The sequence below is a fragment of the Stegodyphus dumicola genome, chromosome 11, assembly GCF_044657685.1.
Source record: "Stegodyphus dumicola isolate Sdum_Otavi_A_Nest chromosome 11, ASM4465768v1".
Lineage (NCBI taxonomy): Eukaryota > Metazoa > Arthropoda > Arachnida > Araneae > Eresidae > Stegodyphus > Stegodyphus dumicola.
The window spans coordinates 113,234,439-113,256,590 of record NC_140778.1 but is presented as its reverse complement, the minus strand read 5'-3'; the positions used below and the strand labels follow the sequence as shown (position 1 = coordinate 113,256,590).

Genomic DNA, 22,152 nt, shown 5'->3' with positions numbered 1-22,152 from the left:
CGGTTAAAAAAATTGCTTTTGTTTTACAGGCTGTAAGAGCATCTCCCTGCATTCTGGCCGGATGCAGGCATGGATAATCTGATAAAAAACAGGTGAAACTAAAGGAGGGATTCATGGTGCATGATGAAGCATTTTTCAAAGGAACTCCAAATTGGCTTAAATTCACTTATAATAATGAATGATTTAGTTTATTGAAATATTTGTAATAGAATTCTGACGTAAAAGTTAGTATTTAATTAAATATTCTAAATTTCATGCTCTTTCACTTCATTTTGTAATTTTTTCACTTTTATACCGAGAAAAATCCAGAGTAGATAAGAAAAGCTTTTTTTTTTTTTTTTTTTTTAAAGTACTTTTAAATGAGATGAAAAAATAACTAAAGAATGCGGTATCTGTGGGAATATCATATATGGAAGTAAAATAAAAATTAATACAAATATTAACCAATTTACTAACATTGCTTGAATCTTCATATAAAATCTGCAAATGTCTACAAGGAAACCACATCAAATGAAAAAAAAGTCAATAAAATGTAATAAGGGAAAGTACACTTCAAACCAAATAAACTTTAACAAGAAAAATTATTCCAAAAATAACCGGAAGTAGAGAAACAGCATTTTTGTAACTTTGTAATTTTGTAACTAAACTAATTTTTGTAACTAACATTTTTGTAACAGCATTAATTTATTAAATTTCACATATTGTTCTGATATTTCTAAGCAGAGGCTCAAAATTAAAAACTAGAAGATGGTAATTTATCGAGAGATGTTTAAAAAAACCAGGAGACGTAGCAGCTATGTGATATTTTGGACAATTTCCACCATTAATAACTGACTGACATATGTAGATATTTTCTTTCTGTAAGGTTCGAGTTTCAGTGCAGTTAACCCTTCGTGGCGCACTATACCTTAAAGTCGGAATTTCAACAAAAAAAAAAAAAAAAGTTCCATTCAGTCTATTTAGGCTTAAAGGAGCATATATGTAAAATTTTGTAAATATTGCACTTACCATTTGAATTTTGTGGGTGTTCCACGAGGAGGAACAGTGCACCGCCAGAGCTCTTAAAGTGCGACTGCGCGAACACTGCAGCGAAACACGAAGCTTTTGTATAATAATGAAAAAGCAATGTATTATGGCTTTTCTGGTTTTTCTGGATATACACAATATTCTTGAATATATATGGATAAATACATATATATATATATACCCAAGTCCTATATAAAAAATATTTACAAATTTTTCTATTTCTTAACTTCATGAAATTGTTCAAAGCATGTCACATCTTTTGATAGAAGCACAAACCAACTTTGCAGGTTTTGCACCAACTTGTTTTGTGATGACTCGAGCTGCTGAAAGGATGACTCGAGCTACTGATAAAAGTCCTGCCTGAACTCACAAAAATTTCAAGATGCCCATATTAGGATTTTCATAGCACAAACCAAATCTCACCCTCAATACTAAGTTAGTATTTAATTAAATATTCTAAATTTCATGCTCTTTCATTTCCCCCAAAATAACAGAAACAGAAAACATATACAACAGATGTTTTCTCCTCAGAATGGATGTTCTGATGCGCAATAGCATGAGATCGCTAAAGGTGCAGTGTTCCCGCTGATGGAACACCCTGTTTTATTCGATGATTCTGTGCATGCTTTTTGTATGAAAAATTTTAAAAAATATATAGAACAAATAATATACAGCTATTAAAATTATACAGAAATTTTTTTCAAACAGTTTTTTCTTTTTGTATCACAAAAAATAGAGAAAATTACTTGAAAATAAGTGGATTTTAAGAACACATCATAGGTGAAAATTCTGGGTCTCCTTGTGATATGCTGCCATCTACTATTTAAAAATAAAAGTTCAAAGTATATTATAAAGGCATTTTTATCCATTTACAGTTGAATTTAACGGTTTCAGAAGCATTTCAATTTGGGCATTCCATTTAGTGGAATACTGAGCAACAAAGGGTTAAAGAAATTAGCAAAGAACGAAACTGCTGAAAGTAAGTAATTTGTCTCTGATTTAGTTCCTGATGCAAAACAATTTTGTGGTTTTCCTTAATGTAATACAAATGTAAGCTTGCTTGGATGAGAGAATTTTCCAACAAGTGCCTCTTTTAAGATCGGCAGCTTTTGCATGCTTTACAATAATCAACAAACATGAGTTAATTAAGAAAAATGTAAGAATGCAAGTAAAAAATTTTTATTAACAAAAGGTATACCAACACAGTATAACTAATATAAAGCACAGAGCTAAAAGCTCAATTATTATTTGTAGCACACTTGATTTGGTGCATCACAATCTTCATTTTAATCTCCTCCAATATAAATAAAAGGGGGAAAATCTGCTTTCTTATATGAACTATACAAATGCAAAAATTAATCTAAAAAATGCATCATTTTCCACACCACCTTTGAGGTATGATGCTAGGCACATTATCCCTTTTTGGACGGGTTCTCCAGTAGACCTATTTCCCTTATATTTCATAACAAAATTATCTTGAACATAAAAAATCTTATCAGAAAAGATAAGAACACTCTCAAGCAGCTACGAAAGACGTATGTATTTATACGGAGTTTGTCGCCCTGAAAATAGAAATGAAAGATTATAAGGATGTGAATACATAATATACAAGCCTTTAATATCATATTTAAATGCAATAAAATATTTTTCATAATTTCAGTTTTAGCCATGCACGTCTTTACAAAGAAAATATATTTCTTAATAATGTTGAAAGAGACACGATTTCTAGTAGAATATTAAGTTCTATTTTATTATAAATAAACTGAAATATTTATATATTTCAGTTTATTTATAATAAAATATATATTATATTTTATTATAAATAGACTGAAAGAAGTTTATTATAAATAGACTGAGAGAAGTTTTCAGCTTTAGACTTCCATGGAAATTCTGGAAGAAAGGAAAGTAAAAACTTCAAAACTGTGACAGGAGTTAATACAAATGTTATTATTTTCTTAAATGTGCAAGTGTTCCATGATATATTATCTAAAATCACTTTAAAATGGTGATATAACACATAAATAAAAAATGCATGCTAATTATTTTGAAAAATGTTATGGATAATGTTTTCTTTATGACAATTTTCATAAATTTAAATTCATAACACTTTTATAAATAGCAATATTAGCATTAAAAATCTCATTCATGCATAACAGAAAATAATGAGGTGAATACATAGGTATATGTAAATAATGGACATGCATAAAAGTTTACAGGAATGAGGTAGATTTATAATGACATCACATTTTCTTAAAAGCCACTTTATCACTGAATAAATGTAGCAAAGTTTTACAATGCAACTGTGTGCAAAGAAAACAATTTTGATACCACAGCAAATTTTCTAAAATAATAACAAAGTTGATAAGCCAAGAAGTAATAGAAAGTAAGTGCATCAGAGAAAAAATTTTAATATCTATACATTGAATTATCACTTTTCATTGTTGATGAGAAAAAAAATATTTCTCAAAATGAAATCAATCACTATTAATTGATCTAAAGTGTTTGTATTTCATTAACACTTGGTACATGTTCAAAGAATGCAAAATCTGCAGTGATGTAAAAACATCCTAAAATGATATTTTATTTTTTATTTCAAAATTAATTTCTAGTTTTTTTTTTATCTCTAGTAGAATGATGATTTCAATATGAATCATAGAATGAGAACTAATATATATAATTCATAATATGAACTGTACTGCCATAATACTATACATAGTAATTGTATATCTCTGCTTAATCTTAAAATTAACAAGAATTATTTCTTGTATTCATTCGCAACATTTATTTACTACATGATTCTAACATACCCCACTTTTTCACATACATGGCTAAATCTAAACATTTCCTGTTTAAAATACTTCTATAAAAATTATTATTTTCTTGTTCATTGAAACACTGTTCATGTCGTTAAATGAGCAACTCTGCGTCTGGAATTCAGTCTGAAAGTTATTTTCAAAATATTCCATAGTTATATGTTTGATGTCATCATCAGCATGATCTCTTCCTATGAAATTAAGATTTCAGTTTAAAAAGAGATAACTGGAGCTAATTCTGAACGTCACAAGAGCTGATTAAAATCCTTAAACTTGCAATTCTGTTTTTGAACTGCTGAATAAAGGTATCCGCGACTTTTTCATCTGAAAATGTTCCTGAAGAATGCGCAAAAACAATTATTTTATGTAGATCCAATCTTGCTTCTATCTCCTTAATTTTTAATTTCTTGTCACTCAATATTTCAAATCTTTTCTTTAGAATAAAGACTCTAAAAGTCAAAATTTTAATTGAAGTGTACTAAAATTTTAACATTTTCGGAACAAACTAACACATGGGCTCATTCACTAAGCAATCAAAAAGAACATAAATGATTTCTCTAATGAAAATTTTTAATTTACTTGTTCAGTATTGCAAACATGACTGGAAAAGGACTTTATCGCGAAAAATTTATTGTGAAAGCATATGACACTGTATTTTATTAATAGGTGGGTAATCAGAAATTGCATATCAATCAACAAAATAAAAAATCAAGAACTTACTTAATTTCCTAGGGACATGAACTTTAAGTATCCACTTTTTAACGATTTCCATTTTAAAAAATAAGAACATAAATAAAATTTCTGATAAATTATAGGAATATTGGTTTAAAAAACTGCATATTACCAATAAAATAAAGATCTGCCACATAAATCACAATCGATATTCAATAAACAAAAGAATAAATATACAGCATGTATGCTAAAGTTAATTTTAACTGGATCTGTAAATTAAGAAACATGAAAAAATAAGGAAAAGAATGCTACTAGGAAAAAGTGTTCAAATTTTGTGTAAGAATATTTCCAATAAAAATTAAAGCTAAAAGGAAATTCAAATAATCATAAATTCTTTACCAGGTGTGGAAAATATATCGTCCCTTTTTAAAATCTCCTGTAAACGAGGGAGCTTCTCTGCTTCAGGATTGAAGTTCTCAACTTCTAAAAATTTAATGTATAAATATTTCTGCGAAATAACAATTTATTTTCTTTAAAATTACAATATCAGGGTTCGTACACATTTCCTTACATGAAAATTAAGGACTTTTAAGGACCATCAAAGAAAAAAAATTAAGGACCTATCAGAGGAAAAAAAAAAAAAAAAAAAACGAATAGAATAAAGCAATTATCCATTTAAGAAAGTAACAGAAGTGTGTATTATGTATGCACTATTAGTAAATTCAATTTAATACTTAATATAAAACAATTTTGAAAATTAAACTTAATACTTAACATAAAACAATTTTGAAAATTAAACTAACTCCCTACAAGTTATGTAGATAACATTAAATTAAGAACATAATTTCTTGAAAAATTTGTATAAGTGTATTTCACAGTAATAACAGCCACGGATATTTTAGAGATTTACATGATTATTATTTAACTTATTTGATATTTATTTAAACACAGTCAACTACTATTATAATTGCAATGTAAGAATATTTTGCAGATTAAAATAACAGATTTGTAAACATACATTTCTTTGGTTTTTTGAAAGATACTAGAATAATAAACTATGCAATAAAAGATACAAAACATTTATGCTTTTTTAAAATCTGAAAATTTTTCAGATATTTTAACATCTAATTTATTTATGTCTATTTCCTTTTCTTTAACTATTCTTCTAAGTTCATATGTTTTGATAAACAAATCAATGTTCCTGCTCGTCTCGGCTTCATCTGCTAAAGGCATCTATCGAAGCTGCTGCTGATCTCATTTCTTTATTAATTTCGATATTAAGAATACCTCCAGAAAATTTTATGTAATCAAATACTGTGCGTTGAGAAATGTATGATGAGTCACTTAAATTTTCAATTTCAACTGCTTTATTTACAGAGAAGCCCCTTTCCACAAAGGCCTGTCCATGTGACAAGATAAGAATCATTTTCACTATTTTTCATACTTTAGAATAGTGGAAATCATGAAAATAACAAGTGAGAAATGTGTCAAGAGAAAGATTTTGGAAATCAAAAGTAGAAAATTTATGTAAATTTCTCTTAACTACTTTGTCTAGAATCTCTCCAAACTGCAGCAGAATTTCACCACAATTATCTTGTAAAACATGTTTATTCCGTGTTAATACGGTTAGAACTATTTTCATTTTGTTCTGGGCTTTTTCTGGACTTTTAGCCATCAACTGTAGGTATACACAAGATGCATTTCGAATAAGAGAATAATTTATTGGACATTTAGCCATTAAGTGTTGTACCATTGTTAAGACACATTGTTGACCTTGTTTCAATGCAAAACTTGCAGCTTGTGAAATGTCCTTCTTGCGGCATTTATCATTCATTAACTACTCACCAATGAATCCCAAATAAACTTTACTTTTATCATTATAACAATTTGGATCATTAAAATTAAATTTATAAAGATTTTCTGCTTTAATTATTTTTAAATATTCTAGTTTCAAAATTTTAAAGTGCTAAAAGCAATCATTTACAAGTTTTAATATCTTCAGCAAAAAACGGAATAAGTGGTTTATCGCTTTGATAATATTCAAGGAAAGGCAATAATATTTTCGACAGAGAGAGAAAAAAATTTAATTTTATAAGAAATGTTTTATCCTTAGTTGCCTCCAAAATATTTGAGAAGGATTTCAATGAATTTTTTTAAACTGCCCCATTTCAACGTTTTTAACGTATAGTTGCAAGTCATCTCATATTTCAATGGCTCTTTCTACTGCTGGGACATTTTGAAACCATCGGTAAAAGCACATTTTCACAGCAGAAAATTTTAATTAAAACATTATTTCTTTATCTATCAGATGATGGAGCAAAGATAAAAATTCTGCAATAATTGGTTTTATTGTTAAACAAAAATGCATGAATTTTTCTTACTCATTATATTTTAACACTTAAAAAATGTACTATATCGATAAAAAATTGAGACATCGCGAAATATTCTAGGCAAGCATTCCTGCACAGATTCCATTACATCGCTAAAATTGCCATAAGAATGCTATATTGGCAATACCATGAACACATTTTCTCCGTGTAGCAACCATTCCGCTTATCGGTCATTTTCTTTTAATTTATTAATCTTCTGTTTCTTTTATTTTTCCCTTATTTCAACACTGACTTTTTATTCAGGATTTAGCTTTCATTTTAATTTCTAGTTATAAATAGGTGAAATTAGCTTAATAACAAAAGATAATTTCAATCATTATCACAATGAAATTTTATATCGACCAACTATTTGGATAACTGATGCGATATTAAAATTCAATAACATTCTTCTGAAAGCAGTATTCCTTTTATAAAAATACTTAATAAAAATTCTAGTATACGGTGCAGCCTTGGTGCAATTTTGAAAATTATCACCAACACCAAAATGACTCGTTTAACTACTCATCGTATATGTCCCGTTTACTGCTCATCATAAAGTTGCCAAAAGTAGCCAAATCCCTTATGCAACGGATACCTTGTGCATAGGATTAAACTTTCTTTAAGAGTACTTAATTGTCTATTGAAGCTTCAAAACATATTTCCGAACTTCACATTTTTTCGGCTAGCGTTACCGAATTTGCACTTGGTGACCTAAAATCGAAATGAAGCCAATAGATTTCCCGCGAAATCGATAACAGACCCTCTGCAGAAATAAACTCATAATTCCGATATCCCATATATAAATGTGCAAAAGAGAATAAACTCTGTAGAAGGTGATCAAAAGTTAATTTATGGCTTAATTCAAACAAATACAGAAATTAAGGTAAGCATAACCGTGTAAAAACAAATTGAAATGATAAAACAAAACTTAATTTTCATGTGAATTTTCAGAGCTGACTCTCCCATTCTAGAAATTTCAATTTTTTTCAGACAAAGACCACATTTAGCTTTATAAGGATTGTCATCCATCAATATCCAGTCTTTGTAGTAAGGTTGATGAAGTCACAGTTTATTGAAAATGCACTTTCCAGGCATCTCATTCCTATTGGCGTCGAAGGGGTTGTGGCCTTCCAGGTTGGAATTGTTCTAATTTCGGCAAAGATTTTCAGAATCCACCCCCTTTTTTTTCCTCGAGCACCTTCATCATTACTTTCGCCTCTTAAAGAACTTCCGGCTTCACGCTTTCATCACAATCTGCATAAATTTATGGATAACACCTGTTTCGAAAGATTGGGTGAATAGCCAATCAGACACCCGATACTTTCGTCCTAGGGTAGCTAATTGTTTTTTTATCATTTGCAATGCAAATCCGCCAACAGATTGCTTAAGAGCCGTGTAATTTTAATTCCATATTCATGAGAAATCGCATTTCACACTTATAATGGCAATCATTAAAAATGATAAGAAATGTCAAATGAGCAAAATTAAGGACCGTTTATTCATTTTGACCAAAAATAAGGACTTTTAAGGACCAAAAATCATTTTTGAAAAATTAAGGACTTTTAAGGACCGTACGAACCCTGAATATCTATTTCCTTAAAATTACAATATGTATATTAAATTGCTTGATAAATTAATAAAAATGTTTCATTTTTATTACATTTCACAAACTTATTAAAATGTTTCGATTATCAGTTAATCATTTGATATCATTCAGTTATTACATCTTTAAATTGAGGTGTTACGGTACTTTTCCGTTTCGCCGGCGCAAAACTCGCCAAGCAGACTTTGTTGGCAACAACATACAGTATGCACATAAAAAATTTTAACAAATGTTACTTCTAAGAATTTATTATTTTAAAGGTATAAACATTTTAAAATGGTTTAAAATTTTGTAAAAAGCCAATAAATAAAGGCAATAAATTCGTAAAAAACATTAATTTAAGAATTTACTATGCTATCATGGTTCTACATCCTGATTCACCGGTTCGTATCACGTGACCCCAAGTGATCTCATCTCACGTAAGCTACTTTACAAATATATAATTCTCTCAATTATCTACATTAATTTCAAGTTAAATCTTAATTTGGAATACAAGTTTAAATGCAAGAATTATTTCAATTTGTACGAATAGCTTACTCAGTGCTCTACTTCCCTAGTGCATTCTCATTAGAATTGATGAATTTAACCCTTAATTTTGCCTTTTCTATATTTTCGCCTTCGGGCGAGCGGTGTGATTACATCCTAATTGACTTAATTACCGCTAATGGTCTTAGGGCATAAAGTTTAATTTTCTTTGTAACTATTCTATGTAATTGTTTGCCAGTATTGAAAGAAACAATCAATCTGGTAAGAAATGGCTGCGACTTGTTTTGAAAATGAGGCGTTAAAGGTTACCAGCGAAGATATTCCGTTTGGCATCAGTTCTACCATTATTGGCGACTTTATCGTTCGCGCCGGCAAAACGGAAAAGTACCGGTGTAATTATTTACCGTAACCATAAATTACAATTACAGGAAAAGTATTAAATTTCAAAATATACATTTATTTCACTTGCAAATTTATAATAAATTTCAGGTAAACACTTACAAAATATTTCTAAATATGCAAATTAAAATTCAGATTTAAACAGTCAATTTAAACAGTCAATTTCAATCAAGATTTAAACAGTCAACATATATCTTGGATTTGATCTAATCTTAACCATCTGCATACAGTTTACCAATGAGGGAAGTTTTCACTATGAAACTTGCTACATAAGCAAGTACACATAGACACAGATATTACTCTAAATTTATTCTACCTTACTACCTGTGAGGCTTAATTTTAAAAATATAAAACGCAAGGTTACCAGTTGCTCGAATATGGCTGTGAACAGAAACTTAGCTTTAAAACTTTTTGTAAGTACACTATCTAACCAAGTTTTAATATAGGCAATTTGCAGGTATCTAATAATAACAATTCAGAATCTGAACCTACCACCAATCAAGTTTACCTTTAGGCTTTAGTCGTATGTAAGGTAGAAGAAAGTGATAAACCAGATGGCAGGCAGTCCATGTTAATTCAAACACTCATACAGTTACAAAATGTTTCTCTAACCTTACACCAAACAGCTTGCCCCACTCAAGTCTGCCTAATTTTTAGAATGAGTGAGCATCGTGACAAAATGAGGATATAGTTAAGATGCAAATTCAAATCAACTTAATTAGCAAAACTCAAACATAATACCACTTTTTCTTAAACAAACACAATTGTTTCAAATATTCCTTTGAAAATTAGCTAGAACAATATATTATAATAATTGAAATAAGAATTGTACAATAATGCAAAATTCTTTATAAGCCTCCAAAATTATTAATAAGCAACACAGCTGATCTGCTAAGCTTTCACATGGGGTGCAGAAAGCAGATATTTATCACAAGCAAATATTGAGCAGAAAGCTTCAAGCAAAGCTATTTAAATTTAAAATATATTTATATATAATATTATCTCCCAATAGCATTTTTAAAAAAATTGAATTTTAATCATGAAATATAGAAACGTAGTTTTTTTAAATGAAAATTAAATAAACTAAGTAATTATCGTCATTGGTCGACTTCTGAAGAGGAACAAACCAACTCGCGTTCAATTAACAAATTCAAGTAAGAAGAATGATGCCAAACTTTCAATACGAGTTTAAGTCAATCTTGTGATTTGCATTCCAATCCAGAGAAGTGACATTAAAGAATTCATAATGAATGCAGCACTTCCGTTAATTTTCTGAACTTTTCAGAAATCTTGAGATGTTATTTTCAAATTGAGTAATGGCAATAAAATTTCTCTGCTAGATTAAGTAGTATTAAAATTATTTTTGAAATTACTCATTATTTATGATCTCAAACTTATTATAAAAATAAAATACAAAAAAAGTTAGACACCGTATGTTTCTAGAGATTGATAGATTAAATCACGAATATTATTATGCTGACTATTGGGAAATGCTTCGATCGATTTAAACTTTTTAAAATGAAGACTTTATTTAGTTTCCTACAGAATTCATGTTTTAGAAAACAAATGCTGCACTGGCTTCTAATGCTATCAAATTTAGTTCTGCAGTGAGATAGTCAGCAGTGGAGGTGGGTGTTGGTGAGAAAAAATGCCATTCTTCGGCAAGTTTTATCCATCTCCATATTTAAGTCTAGTCAGAATCATTTGAGTATTATAATGGTGTCATCTGGCATGTCACAAATATGTATGTAATAGACAGTGCGATCATACACATTTTTCTTCGGGATGGCCTTGTAGTTATGATATTTCAGAATGGATACAGTAGCTAATATTCTGGAACCACTAGCCAGCCATCTCATGTAAATCTTTCTACATGGATTATACATACCATTCTCTTGGATAATAAAACAAAATAATAAAATGACACCTGTTTCACTATTACAACCTCAATCCAGATAGATAGCAATTACTCAACCACTGAAATTTGGCCCAATTCTTTCTTGGTATGATTGTGCTCTTCATCATTAATGCACCTTTCACACTTTTAGTATCTTATGCTTCACTATCATATTCAGTACTGGCACAGATCACTTTCATATAGGCAAATAATTTTCAACTTTTCTTCTAAGTCAATTGCAGTTTTTTAGAAGTATTTTGTATTTCATTTCAAATCCATTTCAAGAGTAAATTAGCAACAAATACAAATGCTAAAAAGCAAGTAATTAAAGTAAGCTCTCAGATATTCTTTGAATGCAAGAAGAAAGAAAAATTGTTTAATTTCGGGGATCCTTATTTCTCAACAACTGGTCTCAGTTTGAATATATGGCTTTTGTGTCTTCACAAAACTGCTAATTTATGTAAGTTGAATGTTCTGCAAGTTGGGGGAGATTACAGTGATTAATGTATGCTCTTGATTGTTGTCTCTTATATTTATTCATAATATTACATGCTTTCAGTAAACAGTCAGGTTGCATTTTAATATTGAGTTTGTGGCTATTTGCAATATGCAATAAGCATTAACATGAAAGAAACTACATGTGCATTTGTTTACATATTTTATTTATTTGTTTTACTTTTATCATGCTATCGAAACTACATTTTGGAATTCCGCAGTAATGCAAATATTACTTCACTTTTAGTTTAAAAATTACCGGTGAAAATGTGTTGTTTTGCATTCTAGTAAGATTCATTTCAACTTTGGAACTTGTTTTTAATTTAAACTGTATGATTTTATTTCTGTATATTTTAACATTTTAGGTAAAAATTAAAATTACTTAATATTTAAACTGTATGTTCATTAAATAAAAATTACATAGTATATGAAATGGCATAATTCATGATAAAATGTTTAATAGAACAAGTTGATATAAGTATCTTAGGTACAAGACATATAGTAATTTAACATCAGATTTGAAGTACAAACTTATTACTTAATATCCTAACTGTTAATGACATCAGAATCTAAGCAACATGGTTTCAATAAGATCCTGCTTTTAATTCTTTTACAGTATTTAATAGCAATAACTTTGTTTAATTTAGAATAATTAATTTGAATGCAATTATTATACAACTGCATAAAACAGGCTACATTGTCTTGATTGTTGTAATTGATTGTTTGAAATTTTATTTATAATTTTTCTAAAATTAAAATGCTTTCTATTGCCTTACAAACTTTTATTCCAATATTCAGGATTTTAAAATTAGATTGATACATTCAATACATACACATTTAACTCATGACAATAATTTGCCATCTTAAAATAATGACAAGGTCTCATGCAACATGATTATTTTACTTCAGCACATGCATATTAAAAGTTAAGAAACATAATGCAAAAATTCTATTAAACAGGTCATCTACTCTAAATTTTAGTTTTCCAGTGTTACTATGCATACTGTATAAAAACCTGTACTTTTAAAGAAAAATATTGCAGTTTTACGCATGCCCATTAAAAATATGAAGAAAGCTCACTTTCACCAAGATCTGTTTTGCTACAGCTATCAGGTAAATCAGTCTTCATGTGAAGAGAATAATTCATCTCATTAAGAGTTGTAGCCTTAGTTTCTTCTTTAGGATCTGACAACTTTTCCTCAGGTGACTCAACTGAAAAATAGATTAAGTATATCATACATAGACTGCTGAATCTTTATATAATAACCCTCAAAGAACTAAAAAAGATCAAGGAAAGATGTAAATATACATATAACTAAAATAATACTCAAAAGATAGTTTAAATGTCATATTTCATGTTTTATAACAAAACAATTTTAATGAAAAGACTATTTCCAGCTTTTACCACCAACAGGAAGTGAAATTCACAATCAGGTTTTGAGGGGGGGGATTAAACAATCCTACAAGAAGATGAAAGAAACTTGTTTCTATGGTGTTACGTAAATATATTTTTTTAGTTCAAGTTAAAGTAATGACAAATAACGCAATAAACAAAAAATACCAGATCTCACCATATCTGGGACTGAGTTATGATTGGGTTTTTAACTTTTTTGAGTTATGACTGAGTTACATCTGGGCCTTTGAGCTATGAAAACTGAGAAATCAAGAAGTTACGCGGCCTCTGACAGAATTTAGCAATAATGTACAGAATTTACAATAGAATGCAGTATCACAATTAAACTTTTATTTCTATGAAATAACAATAATGTATTTAATGCTGTAGCATAACCAAGATGTAATGTAGTATTATACGGTACTGTCTCCCTCCTTCTAGTATGGTTTTGTGGTGTAATGGTAGCACATTTGGTGCATATTCGAGTAGTCCAAGTTTGAGTCCCAGTGAAGGCATAATATATTTTTCACTGTAGAAGTATTAGGTTATTGCTTCACAATAACCCAATACTTCTACAGTATATGCAGCATTAAACTTTCTTTAGATCCGAATATAAGAATTTTGTTTGGTAAAATTCAAGACTGAAAGCAGATAGAGCAATCAGAGCTTAAACAATCATGGATTATCAGAACTGTATTATAATAATTTTATTTGTTTCAAATTTATCAAATGTAACAGATGAGTTTATCTTGAAACCTAACTTGGCAAACGAAAATCAAGAATTCAAAACATTTTGAATTTTTCTCTTGCAAATCTCATTCATGATCAACATTTAATTATTTTTGCTATTGCACAGCTCATAAATATATACACCATTAGCATATACAGTCAAAAGTCGTTAATTCAGACACCCATAATCTGGATCTCAAAGCTACAAACTTTCTGTGCATGCGTCGGTTTGACGCATGCGTGTAAGACCTTTACGGCTGCGAATATGCATGTGCGCGTGTGCAAAATACGTTTATGAATGCTCGTTTAATGTATAACGGACAGTATAAGCTAAGCTAAAATTATATAATTCAGTTAATGTTGCAGATTGCGTTGTTCCTTACCTTCGAATTGGATTCGGCTTATTATTTTTTGCAGATTGTTAGAGCAATTTTATAATAGTAAGCTTGAACTTTCGATTATGTCAAATAGAATTTCTGATATACATTTACCGATATGTAAAGGATCTAAAAAGCGAAAGTGTGTTTCGAAATCTATTAAGCAAAAAGTGGAATTGCTGCAAAAAATGGATAAAGGCAAATCCTTTGTTTATCTAAACTTTAAACTTTGTTTATCTTTAACGCCGCTGCGCGCAATGAATGATCTGTCAGCACTATCCTTATCTTCAGGGCAGATGTTTTTATTTTATTTGGCTTATAATTCTTTACTAAATTTAGTATTTCATCTCGATGTACTGCATCTTTGATATGATTTAAATCAAATTCCTCGTCATTATAATTCGCTTCCGATAGCGAAGAAAGTGACAGAGGCTATCGAAAATGAAAAAAATTTTGATTGACAAATTAGTTGGTATTCTCGACACAGCAATTATAAAACTTGAACAGCGGAACTTTGTAACTGAACAAGAAATTACATCCGAGTATAGAATTAAGGAGAATATATTATCACATAAATACATAGCAACTTAAACAACTTACGTTTAAAGAAATGTTTAATAATGTAAACAAATAAATATTAAGCTTTTTTGTAAATTTTGATACCCTTCATATCATAATTGTTCTTTATTTCATAAATTACGGTTTCATATTTTTAATTTTATAATTTCTGCATGCCATCTTACCACTATCCTTATAAACTGATCCTTATAAACTATCCACTATAAACTGATGATCTATAATCCGGAAAAATCGATAATCTGGAATCGCCAAAGTCCCGAGGAGTCTGGATTAACGACTTTTGACAGTACTGAGAAAAGGCTTTGAAGCACAATTTTACAAAATATCCAGTATGAATAATACCTAAGATTGCACAATAAACAGAACAGCTCTACTTAATGATTCTTCATCATAAAAGTGCTTAAACCTTGTTGCACTGTTCAGGCAGACGGAAATCTCTGTCAGAAAATTTGCCCACACCTTTATGAAGATAAATTTATAATTTGAAAAAACTAACCTTTTACCGAACCAGAATTATGCAAGACTTACTTCTCTATTTTGATTTTCTAATTCAGCAAGGAAGAAACAAATTCATAGCACTTTTATGAAAACCAATGAATTTGCATAAAAGTGTTCAAACTTTTATGAAAAGCCTTGTACTGTCATGGGTAGATGCTTGCGCCTTCATAAACTGTAATGGCTTTAAAGGGTGCTTTGACACAATAATGTTTCATTTTTTTTTTGTATTTTTTTATTATTTTCTATTCTAAGATAATGGTGGTTGATGAAATATTTGAAGTTTTTTTTTTTTTTTTTTTTTTTTTTTTTGAACCCCTTACCACAATTTTGTTTTATTTTTTATTTTTAAGGGACAAAATTTCAAAGAATTGATTTTTAAGGTACTCAGATGTTAAATACAATCTCAAATTCACAGGTATTTGTCTCAAAGGTAACTTTTATTTGTAAATAAACTTATAATTAAAACTTGGAATACACTGAATTATTCCTAAAATACTGCGGGACGATTTAATGGAAAGGAGATGGTTCAATCAATCACTGATGAAAACAGTTTTTAAATTTCCATCTTAGGATGAAGAAATCTCATCTAATTATAATGAAGCATTTCACTGATTTTAAACCATTTTAAATCTAATAGGGCTTAAACCATTTTCAGATGAATTTGTACACATTCATGATAGCAATTATATCAAAAGTGTAATGCAACACAATAATACCATGAAAACTCTGTAATAAGAGTTTTTAAATGTATTATTGTGTTGCATTACATGTTATAATTTTAGCTCTAACTATTTTTCTATTAAATTTTATGTTTTAATTTTAACTCTCTAAAATCAACTACAAGAGGTGTAGTTAGCACTTATGTAAAAGTGTGCTAAAATTAGGAAACAGACATTCAATACCAGTATTAGTTTATCCTTCAAGAAATATTTGCCGTCTTTAGAAGTGGTCTACAAAAGTTTATTGTGTACTAATTTACTATATATTCTTTATAGACTTTACTGTTTATTAGCATAATCCTTTTTATTATAATACTTAACATACTTAATAATAATTAAAACTTTTATGCAAAATTACTACACTGAAAATTTGTATCTGTAAGGAAATTCAAACTTTGCACTAATTTTTTTAGTTCTCGGCAATGGAGAGTTTAGATTAGTTATCTGAATACTACAAATCCAGGGGCTTAGCTAGAGGGGGGGGCAAAAAGGGGCATCAGTCCCCGGCCGCAGAATCCAAGGGGCGCCAAACTGATGTTACGACATTTTAGAATTAAATGTTTTCCATCCTTAGCAAGCAGTAGGGGGCACAAAATCTTCAGTTGTCCCTGGATGCTGAAAACCCTAGCTACGACTCTGTACAAATCTCACAAGAGTTATCTATGGGAAGAGATGCCTTTGCACAGAAGCATACAGAGAGACATCTGCCCACACCTCTGAACAGGGAGGGGCACTGAAGAACAGTTACATTTTTAAGAACATGTACCTATACACAGGAATATGTAAAAAGGACAAAACTAAAAAGGTGGTCTGTACTGAAAACATTCAAATTTATTGTGGAGGTGGATTTTCAAGGCTCATTATGGGCATTAAAGACATTTTTGACAGTGTTTGTTTCAGCTGCTTCTTTCAAGAGAAGCTTTAAGTTGATTAAAGCCTATGTTTGATGCAAGATTTAATGATTTGGCATGCAAATGCAAGACTTAACAATTTTTCCTCTTTGCACTGAAAATATTGATTTTGATGAAGCTATAAAAATATTTTAAGAATTCAAAGCTCGCAAAAAGTAGTTTTAGCTTTTTATGGAAAGAACAATTACAAAATAATCTTAAAATAATCAAAAATGGCAGAATAATACCATTTTTGTAATATATGTTTGTTTACTAGATGCAAGTTCATGTTTTTTCTAGTCTTTAGTCTTAAGATATTTTGTTTTCCAAATCATTTTAATTATTTAATTTCAATTAAGTACATACTAATTGTATATTTCTGTTGACATTTTGTATGGTGATCATTTCAATAAAGAGGATTTCCTGTCCTGGGCCCGGATAGTGTAAGTCTGCCTGCCTGGGATTGATCCCGGATTGAATTCCCACTATTCAGTGGTCTTAACCACTCGGATATTCTACAGATGTCAAGTTCAGCTACATTTCTTTTTTAATTAAACACATTTGTTTTCGGCTTTTATATTTGAATTTGAGATTTAGATAGGTATTTGAAGAAAAATAAGGTAAGATATTCATATGCTGTTCTGTTATCAGGACCGGGTCCAGAAATTTATGTATGAATAGATGTATTCACTGTATGCGTGTATATGTGCATGTACTACCCTATATTACTTTAGGCTTTGTATCTGTGTGTGCACATATACATCTATGCAAATACATACACATGTCTATATTGAAGTGCATATATATACACACTTCTGAATCTGGTCTTGATAACAGAAAAGTACCAATATTTACATAATTTTTAATAATAAACTCTTATATATTAGCAAAAAACTTAAAGAAATTACAAGTTATGCTTTAAAAAACACATGCCTTCATATAAACTCTTAAGATGCAAATCACATTGAAATGAAATGCAAAAATTTACTGATTATATATGATTTTTTAAAATGTGTCCAAATTTATAAGGCATTCAGTCTTTATATGAAGGTACAAGTCTACTAATTTTATTCATATCTGATCATAGCAAAATTTAAAAATGATTGATACATTCAGTTGGATACTTGTACATAACCTAAATTTGTGCACATAGCAGCAAAGATACTCTTGTACTAAGAAACACTCGCACCACTCTCAACAAGTCTAAGCTGTTATCTGTTTCAGTCTGAAGCGGTCATAAAGTGGATCGACAGAAATCAAAACATCAATGCGGTAAAAGCTCAAAATTGCAGTACTTTTTAAATGCAACATTCACTTAAATCCCAAGACGATATGAAAGACTCCTACTTTCCTCTCCTAAATAATTCAATTTTAATAATGGGCATTTTTCAAATAAAGATCACATACAGAAAGGATTTATCTTCCTTTTAAGATTAAAATAAGACGAAAATATTTTGTTAATAAGTACTAATATACAGGGTACCTATATTGAAGATAAATATAGAAACGAACAAGTAAAATTATTAACTTACCTTTAACTCCTGGCCTAGCTTTTTGGTGAAAGAAAGCGCAGTACAGGTTTTTACAAAGGCTGGGTTTGCTTTCAAAATAACATTGTATTTCACACCTCTTTACCTATAAAAGTGTTTTATGGCGTTATCAAGGAATTCATGTATCAGTACATGAATAGAAAGTCAGATTTAATTCAAGACTTAAGATAAATTAATCATCAACAAACTAATTTAAAACATGAGACCGTGAATTCAGGTTCAGTTTATTTCACACAATTTTGTGAATTTTTACTAGGAAAAGTTAAAAATCATAAACAAACTAATATATAAAATGGTAATTACAGTGGGCAATTACAAAATACATTTCTTAAAGCACAGCAAATTGAAAATCAGCAAGCGAAAGATAACTTATAATAAAGGTCCTTCGATATATCACTAATGGGCAATGGTCTAGCTTGTAATAGTTTGAATCTGATTTCGAGACAATAACTTAACATTGTTTGAAATACAAAAAAAAAAAAAAAAAAAAAAAAGCAAAACACATAGTAAAATAAAAATTTTTAAATTAAGGGAAAACATGAGAATATGACGTTCTACTGCTGTTCTATCATGAACTGTGTTACCAATTGAAAATGTGAGAGTATTAGTAAATAGCTAAAAAATGTTCACTAGGTATTGTTTTGTAATAAATATGTTCCTTAAAGCAGAGGAACGAGAAATAAACAGCTTTTAAACCTTGAATTTAAACATTCTTTCAAAATTAATTTACAATCAAACAAAAAGACGAGGAAAGGTGTCAAAAAACTTCACAATCACAACAGATCTGGTCTTTTTCAGTCATTTGGCTTACTAGCGGACGAGCGGTAAAATATTGATCGGTCTCAGGTTAAAACTTTGTGAATGGGCTGGCTGCATGGTTTTTCCGAAGTGTAAGAAAAATTATTTTTAGTACGTCTCCAAGTGCTTTCAATTATGCTTGTGTGACACTCTGCTTCAAAATTCTTAAAATGAATTGAATGCTTAACTTTTATGTGATCCAATTCTTCAAGTGAAATTATATCATATACCTTCCAGCAATCATTATAAATTAAAATATCTGGTTCTATCCATTCTTTAATGACATTGAATAATGTTTCTCTAAGTGCTATTAAATACTGCAAACAGAAAACGTTTTTCGAGTCCTCTCTCCGCCGTGCCAAAATCCCACTGACCCTCCACTCAATGTCCTCTATTACAGTGCTCCGCAACCTTTTCTCACCTGCAACGCACAAAAAATCTTTCTGGAATTTCGTGGCACACCAAAGAGTTCCGAGTTATCAAGGAAGTGCCGAAAAATTTCAAATGCTGTCACACTTACAATCACACACACAACAGTGAAATATATAAAAACATTTAAAATAGACATTTTTAAGGAAAAAAAATTGTCATTGTGTATTAAATACATTATAAAAAATTGCAAAATGTCAAATACATGTATTTGATTGCAGCACACCTATATCCTACTCATGGCAAACTGGTTGCGGAGCACTGCTCTATTACACTTTCTTTTATCAAACTTGGATTCATCAATTTCGACAATCTTACCACCTGTTTTCTCAGGCATCAGCTCAACGTGATTAAAACTCATTTCATCAATGAACTGAGGCCAGTCAGCAAGAGTAGGTGACGAAAAGTTAAAATCGTCAGTGATATCGCACTTACACGTATCCCTATTTCAAACATTAAATAAAATACCTCTTCCAGCTTACGCTTGCTACACAAAAACCAAGACCTTTACCTATAAGATTTTTCACACCCTCAAACCTTCCCCTTCTTAACTTTCCTGCAAAACCATCCCAAATGGTCTTCTTAGGACCAAGCTTTAACCCCTTCACCCTTTAAGAAAATTAAATTCCCTCTAACTAACCCAGCTATCCTCAAAAAATCAAGTATAATATATACATGCTATATGCATGAAAATTAAGAATCTAAATGATTTTCGCTAAAGGAATTCATGAAAAACCTTTACTGTAATTTCATCAAAATCACTATCTTCATTTGGACAAAGAGATTCATTTTTTCAAATAGATAGAATAATATATATATAATTGTTTAAAATATTCTTTCAGTAGCAAACAATTAAATAATTACTATGACATGAGCAGCATAAAATCCCTTACTTTCTTGTAAGAAGAATTGTAATAGGAGTAGCGATCGTCAGCTTTTCTTTTTCTCTCCCTCTCTCTATGGTTGATATCATAAAGAAGAAATGAATCTGCGTTAATGAACGTATAATAAAACTGAAATAACAAAAAATAAGAAAATGAAAATTATTATTAAAGTTTAAGATAGGATGATTTGTTTTGGTTTTTGGTATTGCGGCAAACCCTCGCTGGTTATCTGCCTAAGCAAAGGGATGCCTTTGTGAAGGACTTTCTAAGGGAAAGTGGCTCATATACACGCTAAACATGGGCAACCATGTAGGCGCCCATGTAGCCAGCTTGTTTGCGGGATTCGAGCATCGGACCGAACTAGGTGTGTCCAGCGACTCGGCCGCTAGTGGGCCTAAGGTAGGATGAAATAAATAATGGTGACTAAGAAATAAGGTTTGGTTTGTTTGATTATGGCAAAGCACGTGATGGCTATTTGCCTAAAGTTATACAAATAAGAAACAAATACGATTAGGCAGAAAATCATACGCAATATATCTTTTGCTGTACAATGCATGCACATAATTGTTCTACAATACATAATTATATAATAACTTTACCGTCTAACAAACCTTTGAACTTAACAATTACGCTTAAAATGGAAGGCATACTGAAAAAATAGCAACGATAGTAAAAACTTACTTGAAGTACATAACGTAAAAAATTACCGAGCTTAAACGAGCGATCCCACGCGCACTGCACAGAAAAAAAAGTGAGGTTACAGAACGGAAATTACGTATTCCAGCGTATACAATACAGTTTTACGGAGAGATGAATTGAAAAATGGCTGGAGAGACTTAGACATATTCTAACACACATACATGTAGTCAGCGAATACTGTTATGCAAGGTTCTTGAATATACTAAAGGTTAGGGCAGGAACGGAAAAAGCATGCCATTGGTTGCTGGTAGTGACGTCACTCGAGTGACAAGATACATCGGTCGACGCGTCTGTTGCATGATTTCAGTAATGGAAAAAATGTAAATTAAAGCAAAATGATCATTTTATATGTAGTATGTATAATAACATATTGGAAATACCGGGTATATACTTTGCTATTAAGTATTTTGTCAAAGCAAATGTTTATTTTATGTTCAGAATTCTTATGAATGGTAAAATAATTGTAAACATGCTTTTTTTAAATGAAAGCATTAGAATATGAAAAACGATATTTCAATTAATGAAACTAAATATTACAAAACGCGGTATTTTTAAATATTTTTACGTTGTATTGCCTGCACTTAATAAATCTTGTTGAATAGAACACATGAAGGCAGAACTGTCAAAACCATGATAATAACATAATCAAAAAGTATTTTCCCATATGTTTTCATGGCTCATGCTTTTTTTCTAATACAAATGAATTTTGATACTCTGTGAGTAATATATGATCGTGATTTTCAGTTTAAATTACAGATCTCAAGTAAAAAAGTATATAAAAGAATTTGAATCACCAAATTCATACTCAATTAATATAAAATTCTACAAATTTCTTTATAACGTCAAT

General features: G+C 29.9%; 1 protein-coding gene across 2 annotated transcripts; it reads right to left on the bottom strand.

The window, feature by feature from the left end:
* Window positions 1-2,189: 2,189 nt before the first annotated feature.
* LOC118180530 (uncharacterized) lies at window positions 2,190-21,527 on the bottom strand. 2 transcript variants are annotated; one of them, XM_085827104.1, is made up of 6 exons: window positions 21,288-21,525; window positions 20,616-20,679; window positions 18,478-18,580; window positions 12,841-12,972; window positions 4,911-4,994; window positions 2,190-2,588 (listed from the first exon to the last, which is right to left on the bottom strand). In XM_085827104.1, the coding sequence occupies exons 1-6, from the start codon at window positions 21,296-21,298 to the stop codon at window positions 2,551-2,553; spliced, it is 432 nt and encodes a 143-aa protein (XP_085683230.1). In that variant the 5' UTR covers window positions 21,299-21,525; the 3' UTR covers window positions 2,190-2,550. The 2 variants fall into 2 exon arrangements, with proteins under 2 accessions (XP_085683230.1, XP_085683231.1); XM_085827105.1 differs by lacking the exon at window positions 4,911-4,994 and having other exon boundaries at window positions 21,288-21,527.
* Between the last annotated feature and the right edge of the window lie 625 nt (window positions 21,528-22,152).

What these genes read in the sequence shown, in the direction of transcription:
- LOC118180530 (XM_085827104.1), bottom strand. An exon ending in CAAAACAGATCTTGGTGAAA is followed by an intron (nt 4,995 to 12,840) that starts GTGAGCTTTCTT and finishes TTAAATTTTTAG; the next exon opens with AAGTTGAGAACTTCAATCCT. An exon ending in CGATATATTTTCCACACCTG is followed by an intron (nt 2,589 to 4,910) that starts GTAAAGAATTTA and finishes TTCTATTTTCAG; the next exon opens with GGCGACAAACTCCGTATAAA.